Below are 16321 nucleotides of genomic sequence, written 5' to 3' on the forward strand. Positions count from 1 at the left end.
AGCTTTTCATATCAAAATAGATGTCATCAAACAAATCTTCTAAGTATCTATCAAAACATGAAGAAAATTTTTTTGCACAGTTATTAGCTGTGTGACATGTGTCACCATCAATATCTAATAAGTGGGGTGCTTTGTTTGATTGTAGTCTGGTTTCAACACTCTTTTTTTTTCCACGCATGGTGTTACATGAGTCCATTAATACACTAATTAAGTTTGCCCATGGAATATTATTATCTTCAATAGTATTAACAACTGCTTTAAAAACAGCTTCTGAATTGCAAGATTCCATCTTTAGAGATGCAAAATGATGAACTACAACTTCATTTTGATTGTTGTCATAAAACTGCACCAATATTGCCAGTATACTTTCTTGAGCATTGCTAGTACTTTCATCCAAATTTAGAGAAAATGGAGTCTCCTTTAAAGTTTTAATGATATTTTCCTTAATAGTTTTTGCGAGCCCATATTTCATCTTATAACATGCAGTTGTCCTGGACATTTCCAACGAGTTTAGTGCCGTCTGATCGCGGCTCAACTGTTTGCAGAGTTCAATTAAATTGGGAGCTACATTGAAAGAAAGATAATTCTCGGCGATAAACGAAGTTATTAATACCTCTTGGCGTGCTTTTCTTGTCACTACATCCAATGGCCGAGAATCAGTCTCCAGTAAGTTATCAGTATTTTTTGAATTAGCATAATTACTTAAAGTCATTGAATGTCTAATGCACTTTGAATATTTTATGTGCATCACAGTTTTAGAATGATTTGAAAGCCTTGAATCCTTCCCCACCATACTTCAGCAGTGAGTTACAAAAAACACAATATGCTTGTCCAGCAACATTTATTTTCTTGCACCATGTGCCGATGGTATCCCCATTACCATCTCTCCGTTCAATCCAATTCCACCTAAATGCATTCCGGACGCCTTCTTTTAATTGTATAATATCACTATTTATATCGAGAAATTTCATAGTGAAATTCTCTTGCGTACATAAATAAAAAAAAATATTTCAATAAACCAAACGAAAAATTTACACGTGCATCAATAAATGAAACGAAAATTTTACACAGCGGAGGAAAAAAAGGTTGAGAAGCGATCAATGACAAATAGCTAATACGGCGAAAAATCCTCCTTCTCTACTTATTGGCGCCATGCCAGGAGAGGTAAGACCTTTGAACCCATAGTCAGGTGATCGCACATCTGGTCGAACGAAGTCTCTCCCTTTTTTTTCTGCGCGCCTACTTGCCGAAAAGAATCCAGAAGAGAATGTCCGAGAACCGGGGGAATGAGTCATAACTCGCAATAAGGAAAGAACAAAAAAGAAGTTTTTTCTCCCCTTTTCACGCATTATCACTGCCTTTGGAGAAAGAAAGGAAAAGTTTTCACCACACACACTGACCTTGCGTTTTCTGCTTTCAAAGCAAACAAAATTACCCAGATCAAAATAAATAATTCATTATTATTCCTACTTCCTTTTGAACGTCGTTCCAGGGATCGAAGTTCAAAATCCCCGGAATTCCGGGGTTTCTCCAGAGCACAAACACCCCTGGATGTATCACACTTACAGAAAGGCACTTTATAGATCCCATTCCATCTACTGCAAATCAGAAAGAACCAACAAGATGTTACATATGTTGTAGAAAACATTGTTGGGGAAAAAGGTGTGCAAAGAAACGTGATACTATTGTAAAGAATGAGATGTAGGACTATGTATTACCCCATGTTTTACAGTTCAACATACTTTGAAAATTTTATAAAGAAATGGAGCTATCTATTCAAGAAAAATGTTATTACATTTTGAATATATTTTTCAAAATAATATTCATGTTTTATCTCCTTATAATTTTACTTAATATTCATTTGCATTCATCCACTTCGAATGGATGGAAAGTGATGTCTGTACAGAGAAAACAACATTACATGCAGCGAAAAACAGAGGGCCGCTGGGGAGAAATTTTCGCAGTCAGGAGAGGATGGCAGAAAAAAGAAGAGAAGAAAAAGAAAGCACAAAAATAAATTTAAGAGACAGCTGTTTTCAAAACAAATTTCAACACAAAATTTTAATATTGAAATTCATGAAGGACACAATTATTGCTCGAAAATATGACTCAGACAATCAGATTCTTAAAGAGCTAAATGAAAGTAATCACAGTTTCAAAAGTGAATATCATATGAATACAATACAGTAAATTATGAAAAACATTGCACACTTGATTCAAGAGCTTGTGAATGGCAATATAAACTTTTTTTACAAAACTAGGCAGAAGCAAAATGCAGTAAATAACAGATGCTACTAGTATTCAAATAAAGAAAAGAGGCATGGGAGAAGGACACTTTTACTATACAGATATAGAAGGAAAACAAAAGGAATAAAATTTAATCCAGCTCTGAAAAGACAATTGATATTTGTAGGAAAAATTGCGGTACTTTCTTGTTATCTGCCCAGCAGTGAGAAGAATCACCGGGCAAAGCACTATGTCACCAACTAGGCAACCTAGAATATAACGAACATTATTTTTATGAGAGCAAAAAACTGGTTTGAGAAATAGCCAAATATCACTTACGAGAGCTGTTTGATTTATTTATTACTGATCTAAAGAATATACATCTGGTATATTTTCTTCTTACAGTTCTTATTTGATCTAAAGAATATACACCTGGTACTTTTTTTATTCTTACAGTTCTTATTATGTCTCAAAATACAGTTAGTGACTGATGTACACTGCTGGCTATAAAAACTGCAACACCACAAAGGAAAGCAAATACAAAAAAGATATTTATTGTATGTAAACAGTATGGCACAAAGATAAATGATTAAATTTGTAAGCAGTTTGAGGGTTTACAGGGGTGCGAAATTAGTAGAAACAGCTGCCACCTTTGGCATCTAAGATGGACCTTACCTGGTTAGGCATGGAGTTGAACTGGGCTTGGATGACAGAAATGGGCAATTCATTCCATGCTACTTCAAGTCTATGTCACACTTCGTCAATCGTATTACCTGGAAAAGGGTGGCAGCCCAGTCTCTCAGCAACACAGGACCAGATGGGGTCTAGGACTTTTCGCCGTCAAGACATATTTTTCTTTACATGACTGTATTTTATCTCGCTGTATTAAATTACTCATATTAAATTTATTTTTAATATTATAGTTTAATAATTCTGTTTAGCATTTGTATACTTAATAGAGGTTGTTTTTAATATACAAGGTGAAACGGAAAAGTAAGGTGACTCAAAATTCCTTTCGAAAATGAGAAGCGATGAATAAAAACAGCAGCGATTGGACTCCTGTAGCGACTAAAATGCCGCAGATGAAGATGACACGTTTTTACAGTCAATTGTCACAGGAGATGAAACGTGGTGTTTCATGTATGATCCACTAACGAAATGCCAAAGCATGGAGTAGCACGGCCCCTCATCGCCGAAATCGAAAAAATTTCGTTTTGAAAAATAAAAGACAATGTTGATTACCTTTTTCGACGCACAGGGAATTTATTTATGAAGAATTTTTTTTCCGATTTTCAAGCATCTCAGACATTTAAGCTGCTGTTACCAAGGAACTTAACCCTTTCTAGCATGTTACATTTTAAAGTTGGAATTTTGATTTTTTAAAAAAAGGTAGGCAGTTTAATTAGCCCTAGAGGAGTACACAAGTAAAATTTTGTAATGATAGCACTTATCGTTTTAATTCTGTGGGTTTGGGCACACTGATTGAATAATTTCGAAAAGAGTGCTGAAACGAGCATTGCTGGAAAGCGTAAGAGAGTAAGAGATTTTGCCTACGATAAAAAAACACTAGATTCTGAATACCATGGCAGATTTAGCATTACTGAAGCTGTGCCACGGAGAGATCTGCTACTCTACCCCCCTAAAAAGCTCACTTTTGGTTATATGATGATCACACGTTTATGAATGGGAAAAAAAAAGTAACCTGGGTATGTGATATTTGCATTATTTACATTTCCTATTTAAACTTTAGTCTTTTTTTTTTCCCATCTCTGTACTTTTCGAAGAAAGTGACACCATTTTTGAAAAAGCACAACCCAATATTGTATGTTTTACACATGTGCTGGGATCCTTATCAGATTCACTATCTGAAAGCAATTCGTGTAGCACTTTCAGTGCTTTAGAAATGGTGAGCCCTCTCCGATCTGTTTGGAAAATAATTAAAAATTTGAAAAAATAAACTAATATTATATCTATGGCCCACCAGCGGCCGAGCGGTAAAAGCCGCTGAACACTGGTAGTTCGTTCCGGGGTTCGAGTCCCGGCGAACGGGCTGGCTGCATGGCGTTTTCGTGGTTTTCTCCATGTGTAATGTGGATACGAGCCAGTTTCCCTTGAAAAGACCTCCAAGGGGCATCCCTCCTTTTCCGTGTAGTGCCTAAGGGCTGAGCACGTAATAAATAAAAAAAATATTATATCTACAATTTGAAATTATAAACTATAAAATAAAAATATAAATGTCTGCAACTCAAAACTATTAAACGTAGCACTAAGAAAAGTTCTTTGAACCAAAGCGAAAGAGAAAAAGAGAACTGCTCTAGTGAAAAACCAAACAGCTAACTGATAAAATTATCCCTGACCTTCAGAAAATCACCCCAACAATTTCTTAGTTGACAACAAACCTCCCCTCAAAAAAAAGGGGGGGAACAAGAAAGAGAAAAACAGGAGTTGACAAATAATTGCCTCTCAAAAATACTCCAAAATCAATAACAATTCATTAAAATTCCAAGTTGTTTCATAAAACACATTTATTAGACATAAGCATATCGAAACTCAATATGTGCATCTTTAAATATCACAAACAGATGCCTTCTCTTCTTATAACTCAAAAAAGCAGCATAAATTAAATTAAAATTAAAAAGAATAGAACAGACTTGGCAATATTTTACTGCTACCAGAACCAAACTACTAAAAAATTACACAGTTACAAATACATCAAAAATGAAATTCAGCACGCATTATTCAAAGATAAAAATAAAATATAAATAAAATAATAACTTACGTTTGCAACTATTTGAAAGATAATATTTTTCACATACTTCCACCTCTAAGTTAACTAAAATATAGAAAGTTAACTTATAAATATAGTTGCTAATATTAAAAAGTTAAAAAGTATTCTAAGGTTACATAGCATTATTACAATGTATAATTACTACATAAGATATGATACGAATATTTCAATACTACGAGTAATATATTATCCACATAGAAAGTACTGAAATCCCACAAAAGTAAGGGCTTTAATTAGTTGGCCACTGCTAGTTGTCACAGGGTTCTCTGCTTTTGTTTTAGCTTGATCAGGATAGTCCTCATTTAATACTTTGCCAGCAGTTTCTTGTTTCTCCTTGCTCTTTTATTTTTTACTTCATTTTGTATTATTTCTGGTGTAGTTTCTAGTGCAGAAAGTTCTTAAGGATACAATTTTTGAACAGCTCGGACCAGTTCTCCATTTTGAGTCCTTACAATAGCATGACGAACAATACCATCAACTCCTGGTAGTACTTTAACTATTCGATCAAGTGGCTAAAGTTGTCTTCTTTTATCGTCATCTCCAATGAGAATTACGTCTCCTTCTTTTAGAGGGGTGAATTTTTTATGCTTATTTTAATAATGCTCCCAAATATCCTTGACAAAATCTTTTTCTAAATGCTTCCTGTACTGTTTGAATATATCGTAACCTTCACCGCAAACTATTTGAATGTGGATTCATTTTAAGGTCTGGTATGGTACTATTTTTGATTTCCTTGGGAAAATTTGCTGGTGTAAGAGGTAAGACTTGGATCAGATGATACTGTAGTTAAAGGCCTTTCATTTAAAATAGCCTCACAATTGCATAAAGCTGTAATCATTTCTTTGTAGTTTAAACTGGCTCTTGCTAGAGTTTTCTTTAAAATATTTTTTATCGTTCCTACAAGTCTCTCCCACCAACCTCCCCACTAAGGAGTATTAGGTGGTATAAGCTTCCAAGTTATGTGTTCTTTTGCTTCAAGGAAAAATTTCTCAAAATCAATTAACGCAAAAGCACTGGCTGCTCCTTTGAAATTAGTTCCATTATCACTGTATATGACTGAAGGTATGCCTCTGCGAGCAACAAAACGATGAAAAGCTAGTAGAAATGTCTCCGTTGACATGGATGTTACTAATTCGAGGTGGAAGGCACGATACACTGCACAGATGAAAAGAGCAATCCAAGCTTTTGAGTTATCTCTTAGAATCACTGGGTCAGCAAAGTCCCCTCCTGTTATCTGAAATGCAGAAGCATCTTGAACTCTATCTGCTGATGGTGGCGCAGTGGAAGGGTTATTACCTTTAGCTGAAAATTGCTTGCAAATAATGCAAGATCTCAATACATGTTTAACGGCTTTCCTTCCACAGAGAAGCCAGTATTTCTCTTTTAAAGAATTTAAAGTGTATGAGACACCAGCATGCCCTGGTGATCTTCTAATACCAAACTTTTCACAAGTGGATGTTCTTCTGGTAAAATTGCTGGCGTTTTAAATTCTACATGATCATCTCTTCTGACTACAGCTGATTTCAATTGTATAATTCCATTATCAAGGAATGTGTCCAAAGATTGCAATCATTTATCTCTTACCCACCAAAGGATTCTTGTTGTAAAATATACACTATTGTTTTCTCTGCTTCATTGATATCAGATACACTGAGATTCCCTCTTTTCTTGCTTATGTTGACAATTGTAGACAAATCTCCTTATCCAACCAATGATATTTACTGCTTTTTTATAATCCGCAAGATGAGAATTTAGTGCTCACTCCAGGAGTCAACATAGAGGATATGATTTTCTTCATTCGTTCTCTGTTTACTTCCTCTTCCCATGTAAAATCTTCAGTGACAGGCTACATTTCATCAGGTAGATAGAGCCACGAAGGACCCTCCCACCATTTCAAAGATGAAAAATGTCGTGCAGAGCAACCTCTGCTAGGAAAATCTGCTGAATTCATTGTACCGGGAACACATCTCCAGGTTTCTTTAGATGTCAACTCTAATATCTTTTTTACTCTATTATGGACGAAAATTCCCCATGAATCTTCTCTTATTATCCAAGCGAGCACAGTCGTTGAGTCGGTCCAACAGTAAACCTTTTTCACTGGATGATCTTTTAGTATGCTTGACAAAAGTCGTGCAGCGATAATAGCACCAAGAAGCTCCAATCGTGCAATGCTAGTTCTTTTTCCAAAGGGTGAAATTCTTGCCCTAGCCTATATAAGTCAAGTGTACACAGAATTTTCTTTTTCAACATGTCTGAGGGGCAGACAATGACAAGGAACATCTTTTTCACTCAATGGTACTTTCTCAATGATACCTTCTTTTAACCAATCCTGAAATATATTTCCGTAGACTTCATATAGGCCATCAGCTTTTAATTTCTTCAATGTAGAATTCAATCTTTTGAGAGATAACTCATAGTTGTCTAGAAGTAGACAGTGACCTTCAATCCATGGTAGACTTACCATAAAACATTTGTTCTTGATTTTCACAGTATTTAAAAAATGGGACTTAGCAGCTTCAAGTTCGGATTTTGTTTTGCTTTCTGATGGGTCTCTGATACCTAAACTATCTAATGTCCACAAATCTGTTACACAAGCATTTTTATTTAACATTGAAATTAAAGTTGTACTCTCACTGGACGATGCTGCTGGGATGTGACCTATAACCATCCACCCTAGTTTTGTTTCAATGGCTGCAAGACCACTGGGTAGAAGTTTCTCACCGCCAGTCATCAACTTGCCCGATATGTCAGCTCCAATTAAAATTTCAATAGGGCCACATTCCTTATCATCAGGATAAATGCCTAAGTCTGCAAGTTCTTTTAGACACAATTCCGATGCTACTCGTGGCATGGTATCACATATTACAGGTTGGTTGAATGCTTCGAAACGACAAGTATATGTACACTTCATATTTGATAAATATATAATTAACACATCATGTGTATACATTTTAGTATTACTTCTTCCGAACAGTGAGTGCTGAAGGTATTCATTTCTTAAGGCTTTGTACCTCATCTCTTTAGCTGTTTTTCTCAAAATGTAAGACCTCTGAGAAACAGAATCAATAATGGCTTGAGCTTTTCACTTTTTACCATTGCATCTTAAAATCACAGTTAATGTTTGTAACATAACATTAGGTGCACTTGATACATTAGCATGTGCCTGATCTCTCTCTAAATCAGTTTTAATAGACTGTTTCCTTTTTATTAGAATGTTGTGCACTTACTGTAGCTATATTTCTGCACAGAAATACATGATGTCTTTTTTCATAATACGCAACTCGATTTCTCATTACATCTCATTACTTGGTGTCCATGTCTCAGGCAGAGAAAGCAGCAACGTGATTTCCCAACAATAGCTTCTCTCTCATTTAGAGGGATATTTTTTGCATTCCTACAACCCCAAGAATTATGAGGAGTTGAACAAAATATACAAACTGTTTCAACATAACTATATACAACTATACAAACAATATACAACTGTACAAAATCCGAAACCAGTTCGGAAGTACTAGGCACAGGCAATGGATTGACAAATTTTGAATTAGTACTCCCGATTTTATTTTCAAAAGGTATTTTAACGCTGCATTTGTTATCATATTTTCCTGGCTTCTTTTGATCAAATGCTTGGGAAGCTAGAGATTCTCGCTCTTCCGATTCTACTTCATCTTGAAGAAATTCAAGTAAATAATCTAGATCAATTTTCTCGATTATTTTTGACTGCTCAGAATTTTCCTCGGATTGTGGATTTAAATCTCTAGATCTATGATTAACTGTTCAGTAACGTTCCCATGCTCTAAGTGTCTCATGAGGCAAAGAAGATTCAACAAGAGGAAAAAGCATGGCTGCATATTTATCTCTAGTAACCCCTAGAACTTCCAAAGCACAAAGCTTAGATTCCAACTGGTCATAAAGTTTTCTTAAAGACCACCCTGGTGTGTTTTGCTTTTGAAGTATTAAAGCCAATAAGTCTCTCACATAAACTTGAATTAACAGTTCATTCTTTTCAAAACACATATGTAATTGTTTTACAGCTTTCTCATAACTTTTGCAGCTTGACAGGAAATTTTGAATTAATTCTTCTGCAACAGAACCTTGTTGCATGGCCTGGCATAAATATGTAAATTTATCTTGATTATCAATATTAGGGTCCTTATCAATTTTCTAAAATTGTCCCCAAAAATAATTAAGCCAATTTTTTAAATCACCATTAAATGTTGGTAATTTTATCTTGGGATAATGTATCATTGTATTAGGAATTTGCGAAATTGAAGCACATCCTATATGTAAACCAGAAGTTTTCTGTTCTGACACTTGTAATAATTTATTCATCTTATATTCTAACTTTCTCCATCTATCTACATATGATTCTGACTTATCAACCTCTTTTTCGATAACTTTTTCATCTATAACTTGTTTAAATAGCTCTTGCATAAAAGCTGAAATCATTAATTTTTGATTTCTCTTGAATAACCCTTAATTCTAAATTTTTTTTCTTCACTTAAATTATTTTCTCTTTGATCAAATTCATTACACGATTTAGAAAATACTCTACAATGCTGCTTACATGCTAGTTTGAAAGCTTCCATGCTTAAAAATAATGAAAACAAATTGCTTACTTTTAGTTGCAGTTCCAATCCTGTTGTGGACGCCAGTTGAAAAAAATAATTGCCCCTCAAAAATACTCCAAAATCAATAACAATTCATTAAAATTCCAAGTTGTTTCATAAAACACATTTGTTAGACATAAGCACATTGAAACTTAATATGTGCATCTAAATATCACAAAAAGATGCTTTCTCTTCTTATAACTCAAAAACACAGCATAAATTACTCTTAAAATTAAAAAGAATAGAACCAGACTTGGAAATATTTTACTAGTGCCAGAACCTAACTATTAAAAAATTGCACAATTACAAATACGTCAAAAATGAAATTCAGCATGCATTATTCAAAGATAAAAATAAAATATAAACAAAATAATAACTTACATTTGCAACTATTTGAAAGATACAATATTTCACAGATGTGGACCCGCATTTCTATGTTAATGAGCTGACCGATGATCTGGAGAGAAACAAAGATAAAGCTGCCTCTCAGTGAGCCCAGTTTGGGAACACCTCGGTTCGCCGTTCGACTTTAGGCAAGATTTCAACGTAAAAATTTAAGACTAATGTATAAGAAGATTAGCATACAACCAATAATAATAATAATAATAATAATAATAATAATAATAACATAAAAATTTCCTTTCAAACAATTCCTTTTATACCCTAAAACAAATCTGGAAGATTTCTTTGAAAAATGAGGGTCTTAAAAAACTAAACATGGCTAAAATATATGGACTGGTTTGTGTTGAACTGTCATCTACTATAAATAAAGAAGGTTCAGAGTAACCTATAGTAACCTCAAATCCTTTTTCATTGACAATTTTTCTGTGCGTACAGAAGGAAATTTTTAATTGTGCCCATACCGGACATACCGTGCCGCAAAGGGTTAACACAGTCTCAAAGGACTTTTTTTAAAGTTTCCAGAAGAACTTGTATGAACGTTGTCAGAAGTGTATTGTAGATGGCAAGAACTACTTTGAAGGAGAGCGATGCATTTATATGTAAATATGTAATACAGTTATTATTATGACATCAGTCACCTTACTTTTTGGTCTCACCTTGCATATAGTTATTTACAAGTATGAGATATTAAGAAATTACACATAGTTGGAAAATTATGTCAGTATCAAAGAGAACTGGGGCTAAACTTCTGATATAACAGAAGTTACTACATGATTTGTCAAAATTTCTTGAAATATTAATCGGAAAGTTTAGAGAAATCACTCATAAAAGCAGGAAATTCACATTTTTATGGTATCTGAATGGAAAACGGAATTACTTTGGAATCTTGTCAGCACATTACTCTCTTATAATAAGTCATGTGTAATGGTGTATTTGTATAAAACTGCACACAAAAACATTTTATATAAAATGTTTGATAAATTAAATTATTAAACTAAACAGAGTTGTTAATGTAAATCAACTTAATATAATACAATCATGTAAAGAAAAATGTCTTGACGGCAAAACGTCAAAATGGTGAAACAGCCCCAGCAAATAGTCCCATTCCCGACCAGATGTTTTCAACGGGTGACAGATCTGGAGACCATGCAGGTCAGGGCAGCAGTTGAATATTCTGTGTATTGAGGAAGGTCAGAACACAAACGTGCAACATGTGTTCTTGCATTATCTTGTTAGAAGATGGCATTTGGCAGGCCTCGAAGATAGGGACAACCACTGGACATAAGATGTCAGAAATGTACCAACCTGCATTCAAATTACCATTGATCTGAACTAGAGATGTGCATGTCGTGCACTTACTCACTGTCCAAACCATTATATCAGATGCAGGGTCCCTATGCCGATATCGAATGCAATCAGGCGACATGCGGTCTCCTCGGTGCCTCCAGACACATATATGGCCATCAGAATACTGCATGAAGAACTGGGACTCGTCGAAAAAGACATGTTAAGCCACTCCAGCTTTATTGATCGGCACACCAGAGTAGCCATCTCTCTATGCTGCATTGTCAAGGGAAGCCAAAGTAATGATCATAGTACCGATAGTCCAGGAAGCTGCAAACATCGATGCACCGTACAAGTGGATACTAGGTGTGCTGCAAACATGCCCATTTCCTGACTAATGGTCCATGATGTAGTTTTATTGTTTTGCAGGGCTGGCTTTACAATATGTATGTCCTCTCAGGCATTATTCATTGGAGGGCCTTGAGAACCTCCATGCCATTCAATATGACCCTCAGCAAGAAAATTCCATATTCGCATGACAGTGGTTGAATGTTGACCAGCGCAATGGGCGATATCACGGAATGGTAATCCACACTCTTGATAGGCAACGATCATGCATCTATTGCATTGTGACACTTGCTGGTAAGCATTTCTTCTTATTTTCGAGACATAACACAATATTCTGAGCAAACTCGGACCTTACAAAACACATTCCAAATGAGAAATCCACTCCACAAATTTTATAAACATCTTCAGATGTCGTTTCTACCTCCTGTGTCGTGTAAATGTGCTGAAATACTAATCATTTGCATATCAAAAATTCTTCCTATCATGTGATTTTGATGTTTGTCAGGTCATTCCTTCCTGGTGTTGCAATTTTAATGGCCAGCAGTGTAATTATCTGCAAGAAGTATATGTGTCTATTATGAGGAAAAAAGTGTCAATAAATTATTTTTTTCTGAAGTTTAAGTTAAAACAAGTCAATGCATACACAGATAGCAGTGCCAAATTGATGTGCAATGCAAAGAATTTTGCAGTTCTCTTTTTTTTTTTATGTTAAAAATTGGTGGATGTATAGCAGTGCCAATTTGCTCTGCAACGGCGGAATTCTACAAATCTCTAACTTTTAAGTTAAAACAAGTCACTGTGCACATGGGCCAAGACAACGGAAAATAAAGTGTTTTATTGTGAATTTTTGCTGTATTGTTAATTTAATTAATTTGTTGCAGTTTCGTTAAATTTTGAGTATTTGGTCATGGATATTTGTTTTATGTAATTTTTACTGTTTCACTATGGATGTTTCTTGCATTTTCAATTTTGTTAACTTGTAGCTACTTCATGTAATTTTCAAGTGTGCTGCCATTTTCTTAAAAAGGGTACTGCTTTTCACATGTTAGATTGATGAAAAAGTAGTCACCAATGATTGGTGACTTAGCAGGAGTGCTGGGCAGGTAACATGAAAATACCAAAATTGCTGAGAGTTGATTGCACAAATGGAAGAAAACTCCAGTAGAATAAAGCGGCAATGCAATAGTGATGGCAGACTGGAAATTTATATTAAATACAAAAAAGTGTTCCATTAGAAGTAAAAAAAGGTGTTCCATTAGAAGTAAAAAAATAACTGCACTATTGTATCTTAAGCAAAATAACTACACAGCAAAATAAATTCTGGAGCTTATGTATTCAGACATTTATGGACCAATGATAGTAGTCCACTTGTTAAATATTAAGAATAAGCAATTCCAAAGTAAGAGCAATTTGAACCAATGACAAAAATGAGTTTGCAAAGAATACACAATTACAGAACACACATAAACAAGCTGAAAAATAAACATCTAAAAGAAGTACGACTAGTCCCTAGAAGCAAATTCAACACAACAGAACAGTTGAGCAGAAAGAAAAAATGGAAATGACAAGTTACCTACTACTCAATTCCAGACACGAAAATTAATTCTCGGGATAATACCAGAGATCTCTTTGCAAAAGAGACTACATACTATCAATTGATGAAACACTGTAAGAGCTCTGGAACAACAATAAACTGAATGTAAGCCATATCAGAGTTATACAGTTATCGTACCACAGGATACAGATCCTATATTTGAGATACAAGCAAAGTCATCATCAAAAAAATAAATGTGATGAAAATAACACAAGGAAAAGTATACCTTATCAGACAAATGATCAGAAAGTAAAACAATGAATTTTTAAAGAAAACAGATCCATAGCATGAAGTCCAGAAACTGCAGAAAAAAATGAAATAGAAGAAAAAGCTCTGTCAACAAGATCTGGAAGAACCACCACCACAATTCCACCAAATAAACTGGTTATCATAAATTAAGGAAAAATCACAATTACTGAAAAAGTTTCATGTAGAATTTAATGAAACTTACCCACAATATACAACACATAGTAAGGTATGAAACATAAAAAGAAATTACCAGACAATTATGGTAGTGAAGAAATTAGCACATGTATAAAATGAACAAATCGAAGATGTCAGTTTGCTATAGTAAAAGTACCTTCAATATGGAATATGATCGCCTCTAGAAGCAATACAGCACATACGGCGATGTGTGATGCTTTCAATTATGCGGTCTATCAGTTCCATAGGAAGGAAGAGCCATTGCTCTTGCAAAGCAGTTGCAAGCGCGGCTAGGGTCTGAGGGGGCGGATTGAGAGCAGCTAGACGTCTCCCTAAAGCATCCCAAACGTGCTCGATATGATTCAAGTCCGGGGATCGAGCTGGCCACTCCATGTGCATAGTTGTTTCCTGTTGAAGACAATCATCTACGATGCAAGCCCTATGTGGTTTTGCGCTGTCGTCCTGTAACAGAAAAGCATCACCTATTGCCCCAGCATATGGGCCCACGTAAACATCAAGGAGGTCATCCCTATAAATCTGAGCATTCATGGTTCCCCTTGAAAAGACATGGAGGTCTGTGTGTCCACCCAAAGAGATGCCACCCGAAACACAGACACTGCCCCTTCTGTATGCATGACAGATGATAATGGGTTCTAGGTTCTCTCCATATCAAATAACGCCTACTATCGCCTTCTAGACTAAACCTGGACTGATTCGTAAAGAGAACCGCCCTTCATTGATCACGCGTCCAGTGGACATGTCGTGCCTACGGTCTCTCCTATGCCGTGACGTGAGTGGCACACAAATGGATGGTCGCTGCAGCAAGGGAGGATCTAAGAAGAGTCGGAGTAACGGTTCTATTCCTGCGTGCACATAATGTCAAATATCGGTCATCGGCGCCCATCGTAGCAGTGGGCTGGCTGTCCTTAGCTGAACCTCCTAGATGCCGAATCTGTGGTTTGAAATTGCCTCCAAAGTCTATGAATCACAGAAGGACTCACATTTAGCCATCTGGCCACTTCTATTTGACTTTGTCCTGCCTCTAGTCTCCCAATAGTTCTCCATTACAGTTCTGCAGGCAAATGATGCCTGGAGGTCATTGTTACGAATTGGCTATCTTAGATTTCTGATGTCACTGTCACAGTGAAATATGTAGGCTTGCTCTCAAACATGGGCTTTAATGCTCCCCGCAGATGACGTATCCCGAGTGCAGTGCCACTAACTTGCATATTGAAGGCTTACTCAGCTACTCTTACTTTGCAACATATTCAAATTTTACACGGTTTGGTTTATTTTTTAGGTAGTTATCGCTATTTTTGTGATTTTTCCTTAATTTATGATAACCAGTGTAATTCTCTGTAAATACAACAAAAAATAAATTCAGTGTAAATACAACAAAAAATAAATTAAGGTTCCAACATACTGGAAAAAATTGCAAACCTTTTCAACAACTGAAAAAAATACAGATGAGAACTACAAAAGAAGGAACTGAACGACTACAAAAAATAAAACACAGCAGTTGATCTTCCAGAAGAGAAACTGCTAATGGAATTTTTCTGTTGTTTCTGTTAGGTTATGCTTCTTTCTTGTGTTCAACTGTTTCTGATTACTGTAATTTTGAGTAAACTGCAGATGTCATTCTCCGTAATTACCCCAGTAAATCAGGAGTTGTCTGCAATAAAAATCACTAACCCAGGTAAGGGATGTACAATTTGATGACGTAACTTCAAAGTGTAGACTGCAGATTTGGTGAAAATATCAGTAAGCAGCTTCAATATAATAATGAAATTATTTGCTTCAATTAAAGTATTATAATTTGGATCAATACAAAAGCTATGCAAAAACTGCAATATTCTGCTCATTCAGAAATATATTAATAAAACTAGTTAAAATCGATATAAACAGTAGAAAACATACACATGTGGCAACATTTGGGGAGATCTTTGGCAATCGTAACTTGAAAATTTTTTGGATTACCTATAGGTATTTAGAAGTTAATTTAAACTATCATTCTTTTTCATTGGGCAGAAAATGAGCTTTATTTTTTCAAACCAATACATACTTCAAGGCTAACACTTTCCTTGTAAGAAGTAATTTTTCCACTAAACCCAATGCTGCATACTGGAAACAGATACACAAATACAAGGTTAACAAATATTTCATGTAACTTACTTTCCCAAAAATTCAATGTCTTCCCATTTTTGCAGTTTACAGATACAACACTAAATCCCTCAGTATGTTCTGGTTTATTAGCATTGTCTTCAGCTTTTGACAAGTGAGATAAAAAACTACTTTTTCCAGCTTTATCCAGACCCAGAACCAAAATCTTCTTCACAGAATCATCAATCATCTAAAAAGATATCATCAAAGATACCATTTTTATTACATCTGTGCAATAAAATTTTAAAATAAATACATAGATAACTTTACCATTCATTAGTATATTTAGCAATCCAATTTCAGAATGACTTTATTAAATTCTAGCATTTGATTTCCAACCTTAATTAGATGCAAAATTCAAATTTAGGATTTTGAATCTTTTACAACTAGCTACAGATAATCACTGTGTGATATAAAAAAAAATATGCACATGCCTTTTAAAACAATAATAGTTATTGAATGAAAAAACAAAGTACACTGATGAAA

General features: G+C 35.0%; 1 protein-coding gene across 1 annotated transcript in view; it reads right to left on the reverse strand.

The window, feature by feature from the left end:
- The window catches only part of LOC118197983 (uncharacterized), a 77266-nt gene that overhangs the window by 31532 nt on the left and 29413 nt on the right, over window positions 1-16321 (reverse strand). The window contains exons 2-3 of the mRNA XM_085807075.1: window positions 15848-16025; window positions 5006-5059 (exon numbers count right to left, since the gene is read on the reverse strand). Coding sequence (XP_085663201.1) covers window positions 5006-5059; window positions 15848-16025 — 232 coding nt within the window. The remainder of the gene's footprint in view (window positions 1-5005; window positions 5060-15847; window positions 16026-16321) is intronic.

Source organism: Stegodyphus dumicola, chromosome X1 (assembly GCF_044657685.1).
Source record: "Stegodyphus dumicola isolate Sdum_Otavi_A_Nest chromosome X1, ASM4465768v1".
In the NCBI taxonomy this organism is placed as follows: Eukaryota; Metazoa; Arthropoda; class Arachnida; order Araneae; family Eresidae; genus Stegodyphus; species Stegodyphus dumicola.